General features: G+C 36.8%; 1 protein-coding gene across 1 annotated transcript in view; it reads left to right on the top strand.

The window, feature by feature from the left end:
* Positions 1–18875, top strand: part of Prex2 (phosphatidylinositol-3,4,5-trisphosphate dependent Rac exchange factor 2) — a 271955-nt gene extending 253080 nt beyond the window's left edge. Inside the window, exons 38-40 of the mRNA XM_015485816.2 lie at positions 106–208; positions 6622–6689; positions 12737–18875. Of these exons, the coding sequence (XP_015341302.1) occupies positions 106–208; positions 6622–6689; positions 12737–12782 (217 nt within the window). The 3' untranslated portion in view covers positions 12783–18875. The remainder of the gene's footprint in view (positions 1–105; positions 209–6621; positions 6690–12736) is intronic.
* Positions 18876–22341: the final 3466 nt, after the last annotated feature.

Genomic DNA, 22341 nt, shown 5'->3' with positions numbered 1-22341 from the left:
CTTTGATTTTGGTGGATTTCCGACCTTGTAATCAATAGTTCACACTATCTGGAAGAATGTTTTAGAAACCAGTGAGTTCTTACTTCCTCTTGCCTTGGCACACAGGTGCACCCTGAGTGTGACACTGGAGCAAGCCATCATTCTAGCCAGGAGCCATGGGCTGCCTCCTCGCTACATTATGCAGGCTACAGATGTGATGCGGAAGCAGGTGAGTCTAATGCCTGTTTAGGGAAGTTTTGGAACTCCCTGTGTTTGAAGGTTCCTTTGTTCATTCATCAGGTCAGGTATCTGACTGGTGCCTTGATGTGTAGGGCACTTTTCCAGACACATGACTTGGTAAGGTAAGTTGTGGGTGAGAAGCAATCCCGTGGAATGAGAACTTGATACAGACTCTTAGGTAAGTGTTCTCCAAGAATTTTGGACAACCCTGGAAAAAAAGGGGTCTATGCAGTAATCTCAAGGAGTAAAGGGAATTGGCTATGTAAATTAGGACAGGAATGGACTAGGGGCTTGTGTAAGGGACAAGATAAAGGACATTTGGAATTTTCTGGAAGTTGTTACGTGATTTAGTAAATCTTGAGGAATGGATTGAGAGAGGGACAGGCAAGAAAAAAGATGGAAAAAAATTGAGCAATCTGCTTACTTATTACATACTTCTGGTGATCTCTCAGACTTCCATGCTATGCTGAGAAGTATATGTTTTATTTCAAGGATAAAGTGCTGACTTTAAATTTTGCTTTAGAGAATAAATAAACTGCCTTTGGGCTGTGTTTAGGTCACTGGAATATTCATAGTTGAGAATGTACTCTCTGAATTAATAGAATGAACTTTGTATGCCATCACCCAATAGCTTTTTTTTTAAAGAGTAGTAGCTTAGTTTTTAACTTGTAAAATTCTTTTAAAAAATCAAAATAAAAAATGGACTAATTTCAATTTACTAATTAGGAAATAAGCTTAATCTATAAGAAAAGACAACCTACAGAATGACAAAAAATCAAAAGATACTATTTTTTTTTACATTTTTCTATCACTTTTAAGCTACTACAATAGCAAATCTCTTTATTTGCTGCTTTGGTTCGAGTTGTCCAGTGATAGTGAGTGATTAATTCTTAAGGTATGCATTTGCAATTATAACTGCTTGTATTTACCAAAGATTTAGTGTATAACTCCTAAGCAGACACATAAATCCCTCTGGGCTTGCTCCCAAGATTACAGTACAGAATGTCAACCAAGCCAATGAAAAAAATCAACAAAAGATTACCACTGAGCTGGCACCTGCATTGTAGAGATCAGGTACAGTGAGGGCATATACATGACACTTCTGGGTAAGAACCCAAGAACTGAAGATTGACAACCAAGATCTTAGAAGGTCAAAGGATTTACTAAGTAAAGGTTAGGTCTACCAGAAGTATGGGATAAACTGTTGTCCAGCTGGCAAAGGACAAACACAGATGCAAATTGCCAGAGGGCTCAGGAAGAATTTTTGGAGAGCAGATATGCAAATTATCCTTTAAAAAGTAAATCAAAATAAACTTATGATTAGTCACATCAGAATTGTATTTGCATCGCTAATTTTATTTTATTATGTCGCTCTTAGAGTAAATTTCTAGGAGAACTTGGAAGAGCCATCTCAAAAATTGTGACATATGGCAAGAATCTATCTTTCTTTAGAATATTCCACTACGGAGGTTAAGTCACTACATATACATTCCTACATTGTGGAAATGAATAGCCATGATTCTAATATCTTTAACTTCCTAAAACTGAAAATGGAAATAGAGATAAAGTAAAGACAATGTTTTATAAGCCTGATAACTCATTTCATGGTGCACAGCTCTTTAACACATGGTATATTTATACAGTATTAATACATGATATCTGGAATATCATTTAAAATACTGAAAAGTCATGCAGTGTCTTGTAATGTCTTTATTGATTTCTGAGCTGCATTATTTTTCTGGTATTTATCACTCTTTCCTGCTCCTTATTTTTTAAAATAAATACATTTAGAATACTTTCTTCCTTTTTTTGCTGATTCCTCAGCACCAAGTTATGCATCCCAAATAACTGATTTAAAACTTCTTTGTGGAAGATCTTAGAGCCTGGGGCTCTCTTTTAGGGAAAGCAAGCAGATGTTTCTATAGCATTCTTTCTGAGGCCAATCTTCTTTTCAGTATTCAGCCAAAGTACATGGTGGGTTTATTGGCCGGGATCCAGTCTCCAAGCCAATTCTTACACACTTAGAATCTGAGCAGTTAGAATACAAATCTAAATCAAGGCTAGAACTTGGATTTTCTGTCCTTTTTGCTTTCCAACCTCAGAGAAAAATATTTAGCCATTTAGACTCAACTTTTCAGAGATAGAGAGGTTAGAAAAGTTTTTATCTTTACTCTAACTTGAAATATTTGAATTATTTCATTATCAATTCGAATTTTTATATTTTAAGATATAATAGTTTGTTAGCTATATATTGAAATTTTGCAATACATAATAAACAATATAATGAATAAGCTAAGATCTTCAGTTTCTTTCTAGAAATGAACTTTTTGACATGATTTATTCTTATTTATAGTTTCAGTATTATTTTCATGTGTATATTTTGTACACATGGTATTTTAATTTGTTGCTTGAGTTTGAAGAAAGGATACAAGATAGAAGGGAAAGTGACCATATAACTTGTACTTTTTGATAATATTTATGATAACCATAAGCAGCTCTTTTATATAACCAGGTGATCTGAAAATATTGAGGTCTAAAATTTTATTTTCATTATAAACTTATTAAAGTTTTCCATGCTAGAAAATATGCATACCAAATGTCCTTTTAGGAAGCCTATGCAAAAATTGTTTTTGATCTTTTTAGTAAAAGCTGGGATTCCAACATATTCTGTCTTCATACCTTTGGTATCAAGGATCCTACTAGTCACCAAGAAAAGACTTGGGTGTGATAAAGTCCTGGCCTAGTCTCATAGTGTAATATGTAGGCAAATTGCCAGGATACAGCGACCCACATGCAAGTGTAAAACCTCAGTCTTTCAGGATACAGAACAGGGAGCATGGTCCCTCAATAATTGGGAAACTGAGACTTATTCATTATGGTATCAGAGTTTCCTAGAATAATACCTAGTATAAAGTTAGTGCTAAATGAGGTTTGTTCAGTAATGGTTGTAGCTGGGAAGATTGGAAAAGGCATCTCACACAAGATGAATATTTGATCATGGCTAAGAGCACAGATTCTTGAGCCAAGCCGCCTCAGTTGGAGTCTCACCTCCATTGTTTGTTATCCTGTGATTTGGGACAAGAGTTTTAGTTTCTTTATTTCTTAATTTTTTCACTATTATAACAGGAATATTAATAGCACTTGCCTCATAGTGTTGTAATGAGAATTCTATAAATCGATAGACTTAATGCACTCAAAGCATTAAGTGATTTACTGAATAACCTGTTATTAGCAAATGAAGGTGATTTTTTTTTACATCTCAGAGAAAAATGTAATGCAGACAGAGCAAAGAGTATTAGGGAGAGCATTTAGGCAAAGGGAGCAACATGAGTGAGTGTGTAAGAATCCAAGTTGAATATATGAAGAATTATATAGATGGGTTCAAGGTAAAACATGCCACATGATGTATTCAGCATGATGAGCATCACATTTAAAGAAAGCAAATCTTTCTATTCACTGCTTAATGGAATATTATGACACTATAGACAAAGAATTAAATGTGAATACTGGGGTCTTGTTAGTGAATCTGTTTTTCACATGGATATGACTTAAAAATTCATAAACCAATTTATGTGTACACTAGGATTGAACAAATAAGTAAAGATGTCATAAGTAATGAGAAGTCAGACCCTCAGTGACTGAAAAAGAAGTCATATATCAGGAAAGGGTGAAGGCTGGAATCTACAATGAACCCTGTGGTACTAGGTTGGAATTAGCAATATCAGTATGACTAATGGGTCCATACACACAACACACACAGACACAAACAGATGTAGGAATGAATGTGGTGTTCAAGTATGTTTGTGTTAATAAATAAGCCCCGTCCTCTGGAAAGCCCTAGAAGTAGTTGTATCATCAACAGTAATGAGCACATCCTGTATACAAATTCTGGTTTCTAAATACTGTATTCCAATGAAAAGAGCCAAGGCCCTTGGAGAAGTGATGCATTACCAACTGAGACAGAGAAAATGAACCTAGAATATCTTGAGGTGCAGAAAATAAAGACACACTAAAATTAAAACATAATGAGTGTATATCAAAAGGGTACAAGAAGCAACCAGAAAGAGCCCCCATTAGTCAAAACTAGAATGCTTTGAGTAAAAAAAAATTAATAAAAATATTGGATATCTCATACAGTAAAACCAATATATCCAAGTCCATGCTGAGTTAAATATATAATTGAATAATTAAATAATTTGGGGAAAATAATCCTTCTTTACAGAATCCCAGTTCATAAGCACTGCACTAATTTTGTTGCAGACAAAAAAAATACCAGTGGAGGCTAAAATAGTGAGTGAAAGTTCAAAGAGAAGAAGGATGTTTGCAAAGTCTCATATCCTCTTTCCCGGAGTCTTTGTTAAGTCTGAGAAGGCAAGGTGGGAATGTTGCAGTGGGAAAATAAGGCAGATGCCCCTTAAGTCAAGTGATCAAAGTTAATGTTCCAGGTATTAAGATCTATTGGCATCATATGTCCCCAAATATAATGCACAGAGAAGGGCACAACATCACTTCTGTGATTTTATTATTTTTTTAAAAATTATTTTTCTCTACCTAATCATGAGAAGACATCAGATAAACATAAATGGAGACAGTCTACAAAATAATGACAAGCCTGTTAATTAAGGTCACAAGGAGATATTAAGGAACTGTCAGGGGGACAAAGCAGATATGAAACAAAATGCAGTAGGGGATCCAGGATTGGTTTCTGGAAAAGGAAATTGGGGAAAATATGGAACTGGAATCAGATTGCCATATAGTTAATTGTATTGAACCAATACAGTTCCTGGTTTTTATCATTGTACTGTGATTAAGTAAAGGGTAAACATTAGGAGAAAAAGGATGAAGCATGAAGAAAAATCTCTGTTCTATTTTTATAAATTTTCTCTAAATCTAAAATCACTTTAAAGTGGAAAGTTTTAGCTACTTAATTGCAATTCTTTAATCCGTCCTGTCTTTTGTCACCAGTACCACTACCATCGCTGTTTCCCTATTTGCCTTTTTATTAGGTCCATCTTAAGAGAATTTTTTTTAGGTGTTTTTTTTTTTCTCCCTTTTTCTCTTCCCTTGACTTAGTTCAGTATTTGGAAGCTAGAACATTTCAGTTTCTTTTTTTTTAACGTATATTTTTAGTTGTAGATAGACACACTACCTTTATTTATTTATTTTTATGTGTTCTGAGGATCCAACCCAGTGCCTTACATGGGCTAGGCAAGCACTCTACCACTGAGCCACAACCCCAGCTCCAATTTCGCAGTTTCTTAAGCACCCTTCCTTTAGCTATGCCCATCCAAAAAAACTCTGCTGTTTTGTTCTCTATAGTAACTAATTTCCATTAGGAACTGGACAGTAATTATAACTTTATTCATGAACTTGACCAGTTTTAGAAACTTTTTTATTCCTGGAGATCATATTTGTCTGGTGCTATGGCACATGCCTATAATCCCAGCAATTCAGGAGGCTGAGGCAGGAGGATCTCAAGTTCAAAGTCTGCTTCAGCAACTTAGCAAGGCCCTAAGCAACTCAGTGAGACCTTGTCTCTAAATAAAATACACAAAAAGTATTAGGGATAGCTTAGTGGTTGAGTGCCCCTGGGTTCAATCCCTGGTCCCAAAACCAAAGAAAAGAAGAAGATCGTATTTAAACTATAAACTTTGAGATGAAATTCTTAAACTTCAGAGATCCATATTGATATGGCTTTTCCAGGAATTGCTTTAGAACTATTTCAGAAAGCATTTTCTTGCTAAATATTATTAAGTTTAAAATAGTCAACTATTCAGGAAAAACAGATGCCTGACTATTCCAAGAAGGTGGTGGGACAGCAGGTATTTCTACCTTGTTTGTTTCCTATTTTCAGCATTTGAAGTTATTAATTATTGTGTCTAGGAATAAAGACATAGATGGGATGTTGAACAGGAAGCTGTTAAACTTATTTGAATGATTCAGATGTCTTTAGAAATAATTATTAATCATTTTGAACAGCATAGCATATTTTCTCCCCCCCCCCTTTGCTACTGGGAATTGAACCCAAGGGATCTACAACTGAGGCATACCCCCACTTCTTGTTATTTTTTAGTTAGAAACAAGGTCTCCCTAATTTATTTAGATCCTTGGCAAATTGCTGAGGCTGACCTTGAACTTGCTATCCTCCTGGCTCAGCCTCCTGAATCACTGGGAATACACGTGTATACCACTATGCGCAGCCTTACAACACCTTCATGCCATATTTTGATTCTTAAAAGCATTAATTTCAAAGATGTTCAGGTGGTGATTTCTCTTAGTCCTTATACAGTCTCTCTTGATGTTAAATATATTGTTGGAATAAGTATTCTACATTCAGATATTAATGATATTTAAATAAATAGTAATACAGTATAGAGCTAAAAGTGATTTTCCTGACTTCAGGGAGCAAGAGTTCAGAACACAGCAAAGAATTTGGGAGTGAGAGACCGGACCCCTCAATCAGCTCCAAGGTAAGTACATCCCTGCCTTCTCTTTCCAGAGGGTTCACCAGCTTTTGTTCTGCATGGCTAATATACCTACTTTAGGATATGCCCACTATCGTACTTATAGTATTTCTGGGGATTGACCTCAGAAACACCCAGCCACTAAGTGTGATTAGTTATAAATGATCATAATTAAATGGATACCATCCTATTTTGCACATTCCATTATGAATTTTAAAAAAAAAGTCCACATGGATACAACTAACTGGACCTACAACCAACATACCATTTTCATTTATCCTTCTATTATCATGCATATTCTTTCCTCTATTGGGATTGTCTTTCCTATCTGTGTCTATATGGAAGACTCCTACTTAACCCACAAAATCTACTTCAGTTATCATCTCCTGCTAGTAGTCTTATTTGTGTTCCTTTTCTCTGGTTGCCCTAGGTATCTTGTATATTGCTGTATGATAGCCCTTATGTTATTATATTATGCCGTGGTATTTTGTTGACATGTTTCTGTGCCCAACCTGAATAGGAATTTTCAGGAGTCAGTATGGATTTGTAGATTTTATTCCTTTGCTCACCATAGACATCCAATATCTAAACTGATTTCAAGAACATGTGAATGAGTAAGCATATTAACAGGGCTATCGTCTGAGATGCTAAATATTCACAGTTCACGCATCATCATAAGAAAGGACTCCAGTCTACCTTTAAGACAGATGAACATAGTTAGCATCCACAGAAAAAATGTTTTCCGCTCAGTTTCCCTGGTGATTAGGGTAGGCAGTCATCTATCTTGGAGTGGGACAAAGCTAACTAATTTCTTCTACATGCAATTGCTTTTATACAATTGCCTTTGGACAGGAAGTAGGTTCCTGCAAACACTGTCATGGACAAGACACTTTTTTTATTTGTTTTTATTTGCAACACCATTACCAGAGCAAGAATGAAGACTGCAGCATTTATGAAGTTATATTTCATTCTGAAAAACTACATGGGAAGTGAAATTTCTTTGAAAAGGAAAAACATATCCCCCACCCTGAAATGGATGGAGCATTCATTTTATAGTTGCATTTCTTTTTAGTGCTAACTCCTAACTCTGTTTAATCCTCGTCTTGTTATCATTATCTTCCACAGTTGATTAGATTAGAATCTCCCAGTTTCTATTGCTGAAGAATCATTTCACATAAGCCTTGTCTCCTCAATGCCTTGAGCACACATGGTATATTATATAACAGACCCACTGAAGTGTTAAAATCCCAATAAAAAAAAAACAAGATAATGGCTTACAGGATGTTTTTAGCTAGATCTTATAAGCACTAATAAACAGTGAGTCTGGGATAAAACTTTAGCATCCTGATCAATAAGCCGATATGCAAGCCAAACACAAGAAAAGCAACTGATGAACTCACTTTCTTCTTTATTGGTTTATGTAATACTTGAAATGAAGCACAATAAAATTAGCCAGCTATAAAGTTAAAATAATAACCCTGAGAGAGAGATTAAGAGTAATTTAAAAAAAATGGATTTTAGTTACTCTTTTATTCATTCTACAAGCATCTATTTAGGACCCAAGAAATGCAGCCCACTCTGCTATGCCTCATGAAAAATGTAAACTTGAAATAGAAGTAGCTCTGGCCCTCAAGAAGCTTTTAGTTAAGTAGGCTTGGTGAGGAAAACATCATTGTAAGCAAAGGTGGAATGTGAGAAGCTGTCCTTGGAGGTGGGGTGCAGAGAGAATTCTGAGCACAGAGGTCTGGCATTCCTCCTCAGCTGGAACAGCACTCCAGCCTCAAAGGCAGTGAGTTGAAAGACACATTTGCCTCTCAAGCTCAGACCACCCACAGCAAAACTAGGGTAGTGAAGTTACCTTCACAAAAGTCTAGTGTGCTCTCTCTGCCTGAGATGGTCTTTGGTTCAAATCCCCCAACCCGTCTCCATCATAGTACACTACATGTGATAATAACTGTGACACAAACTGAGCATAAATTGTCATGAGAACATGGAAGAATCATGTGCAGCCAAAGGAGGGAGAAGGAAGGTCACAGAATGCTCCTGGTCTAGACACGGGGGCCCAGAGAAAACATTACATTCTGAGAACCATACTTGAGTCTGTGTGACTGACAGTTGAAAGTGATATAAGAATAATGTTAAGCAAGGCTGGAGATGCAGGCAGGGGCCAGATCAGAAAGAGACGAACCAGAAATACTGAAGAGTTTTCATCTTAAATTGAAGACAGTAGGGAAGCATCAATAATCTTCCTACTTGGAAGAAGATCTGACTTTTAGAATTTGTCTCAGGTGACATTAGAAGGGTCTATTTATAAGACTGAAGATAGAAGTTTGAAAGGAGACTATTGAGAACCCCTATGCTTGAAGGGTGGATTAGAACAGTGCTTAGAAGGCAGACTTACTAGTCTTTGGGCACAAATTGAATGAAGATAGATAGGGGAATGGAATATTCCAGAGTGACTATAAAATCTTTGACTTGGGTAATAAGGGGTTCGTGGTTATTTCCCCTGAGATAGTGGATCACAGGGACTTTCATGTGGGTTATATTTGTGGGCAGTTCAACACACTGGTCCAAAGCCAAGGAGAGGCAAATAAGTGGAGCTGTCTGTGGTCTTGTGAGTCATCAATATTTAGAAAGTCAGTGAGGATATAGAAGTGAATGTTATTGCCATGGTGAGTAGATAACAGATGAGAGAAGATCCAGAACCCACCAGAGAAATGCCAATAGTGAAGAGAAAGCAAAGGAACAGGAGTGACAGAGTCAAAGGAGAGCAATTGGGAACGTGGAAGGAAAACAGGAGCTGGTTGTTCTAGAATTCAAAAAGGAGGAAGTGGCTGTGGTCACACCATAGAAAGAGTGAACGTAATAATTTCTGGAATCAGAATGCTGGAGACAGGAGTGTTAGGGTTTAATAGTGCTGAGGTAGGTTGGTTCTGAGTAGTGACAACGGAAAGTCTACTCCTGGGAGCAGGTTTCCTGGACATCTTGGCTTCATCACATTTTGCATACTCCCCTCTAGGAATCAGGGTCTGAAACGTATCAGAAACTACTTTTGTTTTTAGGATATCAAGGTGGATGAGAAGCATTCCATGTGCTACAGGCGCTTGCAGTCCAATAGAATGGAAAGAAAACATAGGTTTGGGCGATCAGATGAATGTGTTGTGATTGAATGGCACTGAAATAGGGGTTGGGGGCAGACTTCCTCTCTTTGGCTCCCACATTTGCATTGGCTTTGCAAAGCAATTATCAAATTTTCATCAACAACCAAATATGTCATTCCAAATGTCAGACCACTAGTTGTGGCATATTGTTTTCTGTTATGTCACAAAATCCAGAAGTATTTTGCTGTAAAGACTTTATTTGTTTAGTGGGAAGGCCACATCGTACTATATTGGTTAAAAATGAAGAAAAGAAGAAAAGTGATTTTGAGGAGTCCCAGATCCTGCTATGTGATCTTAGTGAGGTCTTCGTTTTTTGAGATTCTATTTTCCAATCTGTAGGATAAAGAGAATTGTCTTGAGATAGAGTACCATTGGTACTTGAACCTCAGAAGAGGCATTTACTTTGTCGTCTCCATTAATACATCTTATATTTTTGCTATATAGAAAGATAAAGAGCATGGGCTGGGGTTGTGACTCAGCTGTAGAGTGCTCACCTAGCATGCACGAGGCCCTGGGTTCGATCCTCAGCACCACAGATAAATAAATAAATAAATAAATAAGATAAAGGTATTATGTCTAACTACAACTACAACTAAAAAATAAATATTAAAGAAAAGAAAGATGAAAAGCCTGATCTATAGAATAAAGTTTGAAAATTCTTCTCTCTGCTAATTTGAATTTGGACTGAATCACCAGCTCCAAAAATGGCTCCCTGAGCCCAAACAGGAATAGGAGGAAGTGGAGCCAGGAACAGACCTCACTCCTGCAGGGCACTGGTATGCATGAGTGTAATGAGAATACAGGAAGGGCCCCAGATGTTGGGCAAAAAAAGTCCTCCCGGTGCCCAACAATTTAGCTGCCAAAACACAAATGCCTCAGAACCGAGTTGGAGTCCAACTCTTTACCTATTACATTTTACTTCCAAACTTCATCTGTCTGCTCTGAATTCCCAGAGCTCAACAATTTCCATTACAAATGTGGCTGAACTCAAATAACCCTGAGTCTCTTCCAAGAAGCCTCAGAAGCTGAATCTGTCCAGCTCCACGGAACCCAGAGCTATTATTTCATTAGGTGATCACAGAGAGTAGCCTTTTCTCCAATTTGCAAGGCAGACATTTCAGACTCATCTACCTAGTGGCATTAGTTACATTCTGTGCAAACGTGCAGAGCAAGGTAATGGGATGTGGTGGCACAGCCCAGATCTCATGGGGCAGGACGTCCACCGCCCATCCTCCTCTTTCATTTCTACCTGAGTAAAAGCCATTGTGCTTTCTTACTCCTTAGGCAGCCCTGTCAGGGAAATAAGAGGACAGAAATTAAGGAGGAAAAGAACCTTCTGATCATCCAATTTTTTTTTTCAGTCCTGAGAAAGCAATTTGAAGTAACACCCTATCTTTCAGCTGCAAAAGAACATTTCAAGTACACCAGCTCAATTTAATGCATTCTCTTCTCCAGGAAAGATGAAATAAGCTTTTATAATGTGACATGTCCTTAGTTCAGTATTCATCTCTTCCATGGAAATAACATATAGAACATGAACCACCTTCCCGACTTGAAGTACGTTCAAAGATAATACATTCTGCGTTTCCTAAGAAAGTTCATGTTGTTAACCAAATTTACAACTCTAAATTAAAGTTTTCTCCTTCTTACCCATTGATTTAGAATTAGCATGGAATTAAATGTCAAAGGAGAGAGAATTTATAATTTACTAAATAGGTTAACAATGCATTTACGCTGTGTTCAACGTAATCTGTAAATGGGAGTGAATCACTATAGCTAGCCCTGAGTTTGGACTGCTTTTGAAAAAGGGAAAAGTTGGGGCTCAGAGTGTGGCTCAGAGGTAGAGTGTGTGCTTAGCATGCATGCAGCCCTGGGTTCAATCCTTAGCACCAGAAATAAATAAACAACAGAGGAAAGGGTAGCGTTGGATTCTGCATTTAAAGTCATTAGCTTAAGCTCTGCAGTTTGACGAGTGTGGAACCTTGGTCATTATTAGAGGTAACAGGTGTAGTCCAATATCCAACCACTTTAGTTCAGCCTCTCTTCTTTCAGGATACACTGAAAGTAATGCACATGGCCTTGAGGTCACTAGAGTTGGGGTTATCTGGCAGCCATCATGTTCACTTTTACTTTGGTTCTAGAATTAGGATTCAACTATTAAAAAGAATGTAGAGACTGGAACTTGTGTAAACTTAGCTAGTTCCTCGGAGTTTTTTGTTAGTGCTCAAACAACTAGACCTGGGCTTCAAAGGGGAGCATCTCCAGGCATCTCCACAGTTAATGTGGATTCTTTGACCCACTTTAGAATCCACTGACCAGGTAAGTGATAGATGGCAGAACCAGGTGGCAAGTCCTTAGGGAACCCCAGCTAATGTGCCTTTGAGATTCAGGCCTCAGGAATCTGCCATGTCAGGCCATTATTCACATCCACACCTCAGGCATAGTCCAAAATGCAGTTAACTTCAAAACTGGTCAGAAAACCAGCAGATCCCTGTGAGATAAGAGCTGTCTTCCTGTAAACAAGATATTCATAATGACAGAGGTGATGGCAATTATAATAATATTACCTCCTGGAATTCAGAGAATAGATTTTTACTACCAGCAAGCTAAGCAGGCTTGGATTGGCAGCACTTGAGCAGAACAGGTTTTTAAAATGCAGTGTGGCATAATCAGTAGCCATTGAGAGATGCAAAGAAACCTGGTTTTCTAAATCACAGAACCAAAATTTTAGAGTTTGCTTATTCATATGCTATGCTTAGTGAAGTAAACAATGCGACCTTGACTCCTAGAACCAAAAATAATTACTTTCAATGTATTTGTTATACCAATAAAGTTATCTTAGGTAAGAAAAATACAGTGGGCAGCTGTCAAACTTACCTGTGCCTCTTCTAGGCTGTACAAGCTGTGCGAGCCCCCTCCCCCGGCTGGAGAAGAATGAAGAGAATCCCAAGGAACCAAGCAGGTGGAAGCTTCTGAACACTGGCCCTGACCAGTACATGCTGGTTCAGCATTCTCCACTGAAAATAAAAGAACTGCATTTTTTTCTTTCCTCTAAATCTTTCCCCACGGTGTTTTATAACTAATGCTCAGTTTGTACTTGGATATTTATGCTGGAAATGGGTAGGAGTTCATTCAGACTTCAGCCTCACAAAGTGATCTCTGTAGATTGATATTATGTCTTCATTTTTCGGGCAAAAATTCATCTCCGGAATTTATAGAAAAAAAAAATGTCCGAGATAAAAACATTTAACTATTGGTCTCCTCTCGGATTCATTCGTTTGATTGTATCTGTTTTCAATCCATTCCCCAAATGGACACATGTAATAATGGATAGTTTTGCTTGAAGAAGTCTGTCACTGAAAAACACATGGTCACACTTGGCACATCATCATGTGAAAGTTAAGAATGGTATAGACTGAGAGGCATAGGTTTCCCATCCCCCACTCATGTCAGAGGAGGGTATATGTGTGGAAGCTGGAAACACATGCTTCTCTGTTTGTCCTAAGGGCTGCTCAGTAGAGGAGAAGAGAGCTTTCAGGCCTCCAGCAAGACTTTCTTCCATTACTTCCAAGTGTACTTTATGCTCATGAACAAGTCCAGTGAGCTGGTGCTGTCTTTGGTCTCTGCTGTGGGCCTGGCTTCCCAAGGATACCTGTCTCAAATCAGTGGCCCTGGGTAGGGCATGGTGTGGGGATCAGAAAGGTGAGGGGAAAGGCAATGGGTCAAGAAGAAAAAAATAAACCTATTTAAAAACTCACATGTCTACCTTAGAAAGAAACCTAAAGCTCAGTTTTTGGAAGCCTTTCCACAAGATGTCAGTCTCAAAAGAATTCACCATCAGGAGTGCTTTTTTCATCCAAGTATTGTACAAGATGTGAAAATAAAGCTTTACTTGTTATACTTTAAAAGGACCACTGGAAACCTTGATTGTGGACACAAAGTATATCCCATGTTCATCCTAAAGTCTGTGTGATTTTTGCCATTTCTGCATTGATATAATAGTATGGTTTTATCATTGTGAATAATTAACACTTATTTTAATTCCATAATTCTCAAAATAATGGAAAGATTCTTATTGTGTTTATAATAATTAGAGCCACACTTTGCTTCACAGCAGGAGGCCGCTCTGAGAAAAGTGTCACTAGGCAATTTCATCATCATGCAACTATCATGCGCTTACACAAGCTGAGATGGCTACGACATCATTAGATGGTTTAATTTGTGGGACCCCTGTCATATATGCTATCCTTCATTAACCAGAATGTTATTATGCAGCACATGACTGCATGTGGATTTAGACTAAGTATGTGAAATAACCATGGTTTAGGCAAATCGTTATTAAATTTTAATTTGCAAAATCTAATAATGGCTTTCATACTATCATTAAAAACTTTCATCACTAGCAGTTGTGTTTTGAGTAACAAAAATACCATGTTCTGTATTATGTCTGTAAATTTACTGGTCAAGGTAATAGTTGTTATTTGGCACGGAAGCACTTGAGACTCTTCTGTTGAGCCCATAGGTATAGCAACAAACAAGGAAACCAAGATCAAAGTTTCCAGAGCAAAAGTTGGACATTTTGAGTTTAATGAAGATAATGACCTTCACATAAGTCTCTATATAAATAACTCTGGACTCTCAGAAGTCTCACATTCTTGACATTTTCAGCAAGTGATCCTGAAGGCTCATCTAATTTGTGATTTTTTTCCTGTTTTGAGAATTCAATAACTTTCAACACAGGGCTAATGAGTGAACACAACTGGTTAATTAGCTGGTACTTATCATGTTGTCATTACTGTCTTCTAGTCACCATCCTGGCAGTGATCCTCATCAGAGGCCTGTCACCTAAACATTTTAGAACTTTGCCACATCTCCTGGGCTCCACTATCTGCTCTTTAGGTATTTACAAATTAATATATTTTAAAGGGTCTAATCTCTATAATACAAGATGCTCAATAATATTTTCAGGGTTAAATGTAAGTGTACAATCTATCAGTGTATATGTCACTTACTAAATTCATGAAAGCCTGAATGGTTTATATTAACATGAGTCACTGTTGTTTTTTACGGTAATAATATCTGTAACTAATATTTACTAAATGATCACTGTGTGCTAAGTGGCACCTCTGATTGCTTTTCCCACATTTTGTTACTACTTCACATAATCCTCATAACATTGCTATTAGTTGGTTTTATTTTTATCACTCCCATTTTATTTGCCTTTGAGGAACTGAAGCAAAGAATGTTCCAGTGACTTGTACCAGTTCGTATGACTCACAAGTGGTAGAAGCAAAGTTCAAACCCAGGAAATCCTTTTTCTTAATATGTTATGCTGCTTTTCCATGTTGATATAACAACTATTGTAATATTACCAATTACTTGTTAGTAAAGCTAGAGTTATATGGCATGTGTTGCCATGAAAATGTACATATTAAGCTGAAAAAAAAAGTGAATGGGGGCTGGGGTTGTGGCTCAGTGGCAAAGCACTTGCCTTGCATGTGTAGATCACTGGGTTCGATGCTCAGCACCACATAAAGATAATAAATAAATAAATAAAGATATTGTTTCCATCTGTAACGAGAAAAAAAAAAGTGAATGGAACTATGTGAAATGCCTTTAACACATGAAAATCATAGGATTTCCTGGACATTTTAACATTTGGATATACATTTTGAGGAAACCCAGTGCTGTTGCAAACTGAACAAAATATTTTATATCATATGCCTTATCATCAAAAGATGGTAGTTTTAGATATATATCGCAAGTCTAGAATGTAATGATATAAAATTTGACTATTAATTCCAAGACAGTGGTAATAGTAGAAAAACAAAACAAAACCAAAAAAACATCTAATGGGTCAATTTTTCAATACCATATTATGTCTCCTTATGATACTGGACATTTAATTTGCCTTGAATTTTAGAACCATGTTTCTCTGTAACCATGGTTCCTTCAAATATTTCTAAAGCTTGCTAACTGTTCATCCAAACTCTGGATTTGGATATCTGCCCCTTCCTACCTAAAAGGGAAGGAGAGTCATGCATTGAAATTGGACCTGACTTAAAAATAATTAATTAGTGGGGCTGTGGTTGTGACTTAGTGGTAGAGCACTTGCCTGGCACATGCGAGACACTGGGTTTGATCCTTAGCACTATGTAGAAATAAATAAATAAAATAAAGGTATTTTGTCCATCTCCAACTAAAAATATTTTTTAAAATAATAATTAGTAATTCAGAGTCAATGCCTCATAAATATTTTATCGTAACTGATACATATTTTCTAATATTATAAAATTTAGTGTGCTGTTAAAGAGTATGAGGAGTTTGAAAACACTAGAAATTTACATTTATTTCCATTAGAATTTAAGGAAGGGGAAGAATTTCAGTACTAGTTTTACTTTTGTTAGCTATGTGATGTTGAATTTAGATTGTAAGCTTTATTTTATAAACCACTATCCCAACCTGAAGTCCCACACTATCTTCTGTCCCTTCCAAGTACATTCTTCCAGTGGTTTAGGGTCCTGTGCATTTTGGCCACTCTTCTTGCAGCAACAATATTCAATTTAAAATGAGGTCAACTTCTTAGGATACTGTAAAACCTATGACATTGATTACGACTATTCATTTAAATTTTGTGATCATTAAATGAAAAAGGAAATGAAGTTGATCCTAATGATAACCGTACTAGCCAAGAAAATGAACAGGCAAGCAAATTGTAAGGGGCAAACTGATTTAAGGAAAGCAAACCCTTTTCAAGTCCTCTGGCAGCATATTTTATAGGCAAGATTAGTATTTATTGATTTGGAAGTATTAGGTTGAGAATAAATTACTCCATGTATTTAACAACTAAGAATATATTTTTACCTAAAATACTAAAGTATTCTTTCACTAGATGAAGTAGATCTTTTTCTGTCTAACATGGTTTAATGCTGATTAGTGGGCACCTTTTTTATTCACTTACGTTTTTATAAACTCATAATAAGGAAATGTAAAATCAATAGCCATCCTTCAGGTCGCTTGTACTTTATATTTTACTTTAAATGTCATTTTACTTTACAATTTACTATTGAAACTAGATTGGACTGAATTGCTTCTGAATTTTTGGGAAAAAAAATTATATATATATTCATTTACCTGTTTGCTGAATGGGTTGTCAGTTGTCTTCTTTAACTATTAGGGAAAAAGATTTTGAAATGGTTTAGGATGATCTGAATTTCAATTATGAAAAAATATTTTGTATTCTCTCAAGTATTTGCAGTTTTCGTGATAATTCTCAGCAAAGCTTTAACTTTCAGAACAGGCTGGGAAAATATAAGAGGGGCTGTGCCAAGAATAGCCCCAGGTGATTCCCTTTACAAATACTGGCCGCCATCTTCCTTGGTGCTACAATTCCATAATAGTCATTATGGCTAATCTTTGGTTTCAGAAGAATTTGACTACTTCAACAATTTGCCATTAAAAGCAATGTCAGTATTCATATTGGCAAACATCTAAGAGCAAGCATGGAAGACTGTTACGTGGCCTGTGCATCTTTTAGCCTTCGTTCCCTAGACACAAGGCCTACTTCACTCAGGATAGTTTGCTTCTCTCTCTGAGAAGAGATTTCTGAAGTCTACTAGGTGTACTAAATGAGATATATCTGTGTGTATGTCTATATATATTGTATGTATTTACGACTTTTGTTTTTATGATAACTCATTATAAAAGTCAGTGAGATTCTTATGTCTTGTTTTACAGTAAGATATGAAAAATGGAATTGTTCAGTGTATGTAATGTAGACATCAGAGCTGTCCAAAGTAGTAAGTGTACTTGGCTGAACATCTTTCAATCACTGATGCTAGTTTGGTATATTTTAGTCTGCTTTTTGAAACCATTATAAAATGCCTGAAATAATAAGCTTATAAAGAAAAAAAGGTTCGTTTCAGCTTACAGTTTGAGAGGTTCTAAATGATCACTTGGCCCCATGGTATTGGGCCTGTGGCAAAGCAACATATCCTGGCAGGAGTACATGGCAGAGCATATCCACTCAACTTGTGATCAGGAAGCAAGGAAAGAAAAAGGACCAGGGTCCTGCAGTCCCTTTCAAGGGTACACCCCCCAATGACATAACTTTCTCTCATAAGCCCCACCTGCATATGGTTCCACCAGTAGTGCCCTCTACTACATGGACCTTTGAGGGACATTCAAAATACAAACTGTACTACTCACAATTCAGTTTGAAATTATTTGATCTGGCTTTGCCATCAAGAAGTATCTGATTAAAAAGAAAATCGTTAAGTTTTAAAACTACATTTCTACTAGAAATAGGAAGGTTTTGGTAGTTAATTTTAGGTGCAAATAACAGAATAAATGTCATGTAGGAATTCAACAAATGCTTTCAAGATTTTATGTTGTACATGGTGCAGCTGGTGGGTCAAGTGTTCGTGTTGGTTGTTTGGTTCGGAAATCTTTGGTGTGTCTGTGTTTATTGATCACTTGTATCTTTTAAAATGGCAATATTTGTAACAAACCTATTCTAATATCATGTGCATATAAATATTGTATGTAGTCAAGAAGACTAAGTTGGTGAAATACTTTAGAAAACACTTTCAAATTTGAATATCTAATGCTTCAAGCAAATTTATTAGAGTTTCAGATGAATATATATTTTTGTAACTGCCAAGTAAATGAGTAGAACATAGCTTTTTGATTAAAAAATATTTTTATAAGTACTCATTTACACAGTATTCATTATTTTAAATAGCAAAATATCAGATTGGTTCTATAAACAGTAATTGTTTTAAGTATATCTATATTTAACATCATATAACATCCCAAATTTAATGATATATTTCATCTGAATGTGTTATTAGCCCCTTTTCTTGTAAAATATCTATGTAACATAGTTCTGATCACTTCATATTTTGTGTATGATTAAAATTATCAGTGCATTATGTATTTTATGTCATTTATTTGTGTGTGCATTAAATATTGAAATGGTAACATCGTATCACAAATATCAACAATAATAAAGGGAATTGTAGTGTAAGCAGTTCAGCTCCTTTTCATTTACATGTGATTAATTCCTCTTACATTCTTCCCTGATTAAAAGACCAACTATGAAACATGGATTTTTTTTTTACCCTTCAAGAATTCACAAACTTGACTGGCTCCGTGGTGTGTGCCTGGAATCCCTGGGACTTGGGAGGCTGAGGCAGGAAGATCGCAAGTTCTAAGCCAGCTTCAGCAACTTAGCAAGGACCTAAGCAATTAGCAAGACACTATCTCAAAAATAAAAAGGGTTGGGGATGTGGCTCAGTGGTTAAGTACCTCTGGGTTCAATCCCTGGTATTAAAAAAAAAATCAAAAGCTTAATAGAAGAAAGTTGATATGTGTGCATGAAGCAAATATATAAATACGAGCTGGGGAGATAGGAACTACTAGGAAGGAACCACAATAAGAAGCTTGATAATGAGACATGGCATAGGAAACTTCATGGGAGATAAGACCTGTGCTGTTCTCTGAATTAACTAGCCGAGCTTTCAAGGTGTGTCCAGTACTTAAATTATGTATGAGCCATTCTCTTGGTTGCTGAGGGTGTTACAAATGCACATAATTCCCTAAACATAAGGTTAAAGAAATTGGTATATTTAAGGTGATTTGTGGAGTGCACAGACCAAAATGTTAACTACCAATGGAAAGCAATGAGAAGCACAGGCTATAGAAATTGAATTTAGATTCAATTAAACTTGAACTTCTGGAACATCTACAGATTACTTAGCAGCTACTGAGCTAAGCTGAAGAATTTGTAACTAGAAACACATATATGGCCATTGTTGTAATGGAGTTTACAGGCTAAAGGAAGAAACATTGATATTAATATAAAAAATGTTGGGAAGGCTAGGTTAGCAAGGGTAGTGGCTTTCAGGACAAAAAAAATAAGCATCAGGATAAGGGAAGCTTTTTAACCTTGTTAGCTAGAACTGAACGACTCTAAGACAGAAATGCAGTGGTATTTTGGTAGGGTGGTGAACAGATTCGTCCGGACAGAGGATAAAGATGTGTGGATGTGATTAGAAAAAGACAGATGGAAAATAAGATGGAGTTTGGGTGGTGTGCATCTCTGAAAGCCGGGCTAAGAGGTCTGGACATAGAGAGTATAAGAAAATTGAGATAAATAGCTGATGGCAGTGATAAGGAATTACAAATTCCAAGTGGGAAGCTTGAAGAATCTGTAGCTGTTGAAGGTGTGGACTAGCTTTGGAAATGTCAAAAACAATATTAATGGAAGAAGCAAAAATCAATAACTGGATTTTACTTTTTGCAGATTGCTAGTAGACTCTGAGATGGCAAATTTAATACAGCTATAAGAGTGAGAGAATAGAATCAGCAAGTGTAGGCTGTTTGTTTTAAAATAGCCTTCCAGCCCCTTGTGTTCCAGAGATGTTCCTGGGACGCACAGGCACCCAGGCACACACCATGCAAGATTTGTGTGTGTCGGGGGGGGGGGGGGGTGTAAAATTAGGTTTGAGAAACACAAAGTTAAGCAAGTTTATTACAGGACTCCCCAACCTCCTAATGTCATAATAACAAACGTGATTGTGGAGGAGGAGAGATGTGGTATGCAGTATTCTTTGAGCTCAAGAGAAAATGGAAAGTGTTTCTTGGAAGACTTGTTAATATTTCCCTGGAGTGCAAGTATTCATCAAAGGACAATACAGGGGGAACTGTTCTGGGAAATAACATGAAAGGAAAAAAATAGTTAACACACTAATGGGGACGGCAGAGTGTTTACCTGATGAGGTGTCACACATTGAGGTTAGAAGGAAGAGATGACAATTATTTGCATAAATGAACGGTCACAGCAAGTTAGGGTTAAAAGCAGGTTGCATCATTCTTTCACCCTGAACCTATGTTCAGGGCACCACGGCCAGGAAGAGCTCATTCCACAGGGATTCAAAGGTATCCTCTCCCTTCCCATGCCTAGCCATGTGATTCGATGTCAGGTTGGAGGTCACTTTGATGTGTTAAAACTTGTCTCCAGTTTGCTCTGGTTTCTGGACTAAATTTAGAATGCTTGATGGCCATGGCCCAGGTGTCATAAGTTAGATGACTTAAAGACTAATTTTCTCTTCACAAGAAGTATTCAAAAGACATAGACTGTATGGGGTTCTCCAGCTTGACCTTGGTTGACCACTTGAAGATTATCTAAATGCAGTGATATAAATTCTGATTGATTTCTCAAAGCCAGGTCATACTGTGGCAATATAAACCCCTAGATTTAGAAAGATATTTGTCTCACCTATGCCACCTCCAAGATTTCTTTTAATCCGAAATTTTCCAGATATCTAAACGTGGACCCTCTTCCTTGTGAATCCATGGGAGCAAGTTTCCGTACCAGACTGCCTGGAAATTCAGCAAGTCCTAGACGTCTTAGACTCTCTGCCCTTGACTCACTATGTTGCTCTCATTTAGCAGAAGCCTGTGAACTCCTTGCCAGAAAAGTGATAAAATATATTATTCCAGAGCTGTGTACTCAGAGGGAAAGGGAGTGATTACCACATGATATAATAGAGTGTTCTGTTGAGGGCACTTTACTTCAGAGGGATGAAGACAAGTACGAACATAAATAATGGTCAAAGAATGACTAAGGACATGTGGGGATTGATTGCCAGGAAATATTAGGTCTACTAAGAACTGCTGCTGTTCTGACTGCCCACATGTCGCCTCACTGTTAAAAATGTTTACCCGGAGGTTAGACATTAGGACGTTACCTAACTTTAGCAAGGAGGGAGCTGAAAATACTGAATGATGAATAGACTGGAAGGTGCCGGGAGGCTTCTACACACAATCTTTGAAAAACTTATTTGAGTTGTATAAGTCATTAAACAGATGCTTAGCTAGGAGAAGCTTCTTCATTCTCTTCTTGAGAGGAGATTCTCAACATAAAATTAACTGTCTTAAAATCCACAGTTCCACAGCCTTTAGTGTATTCACAATGTCGCCTTTATTTACTTCCAAATATTCTCATCACCCTGAAATGGGGGTTTCTAAAATTAAGCTTATATTATATGGAGACAATTGAAGATTCACATTTTTGACCAACATGGAGAAGCATTTCAAAGAAGGATGGATAGCCTTTTCAACAAATGGGGCTGGGACGGTCAGATGTCTGTAGGCCTGAAAATGATCCTCCAACTAAATGTTACACACTGCACCAAAAAAATTAACTCCAAATGGACTTAGATTTAAAATATAAAATTACAAAATGTTGAAGGAAAAAATAGAGAAGAAATTCTTAAAGATCTAGAGCTAGACAGATTTTTTTAGCCTTGACATAAAGATCATGATCCATAAAAGGGAAAGTTGATAAATTGGACCTTATCAAAATTTAAAACATTTTCTATTTTAAAGCCTATCTGAAGACAATGAAAAGTGAGTTGCAGACTGGGAGAGAAGTGGAAAACCATCCCATAAATCACTCGTGTCTGATGGAAAGAATTCTGAAAAAAAGTTGC

This window comes from Marmota marmota, unplaced genomic scaffold (assembly GCF_001458135.2).
Source record: "Marmota marmota marmota unplaced genomic scaffold, marMar, whole genome shotgun sequence".
Taxonomy (NCBI): domain Eukaryota; kingdom Metazoa; phylum Chordata; class Mammalia; order Rodentia; family Sciuridae; genus Marmota; species Marmota marmota.
This window is presented reverse-complemented; position numbering and strand designations above follow the sequence as displayed.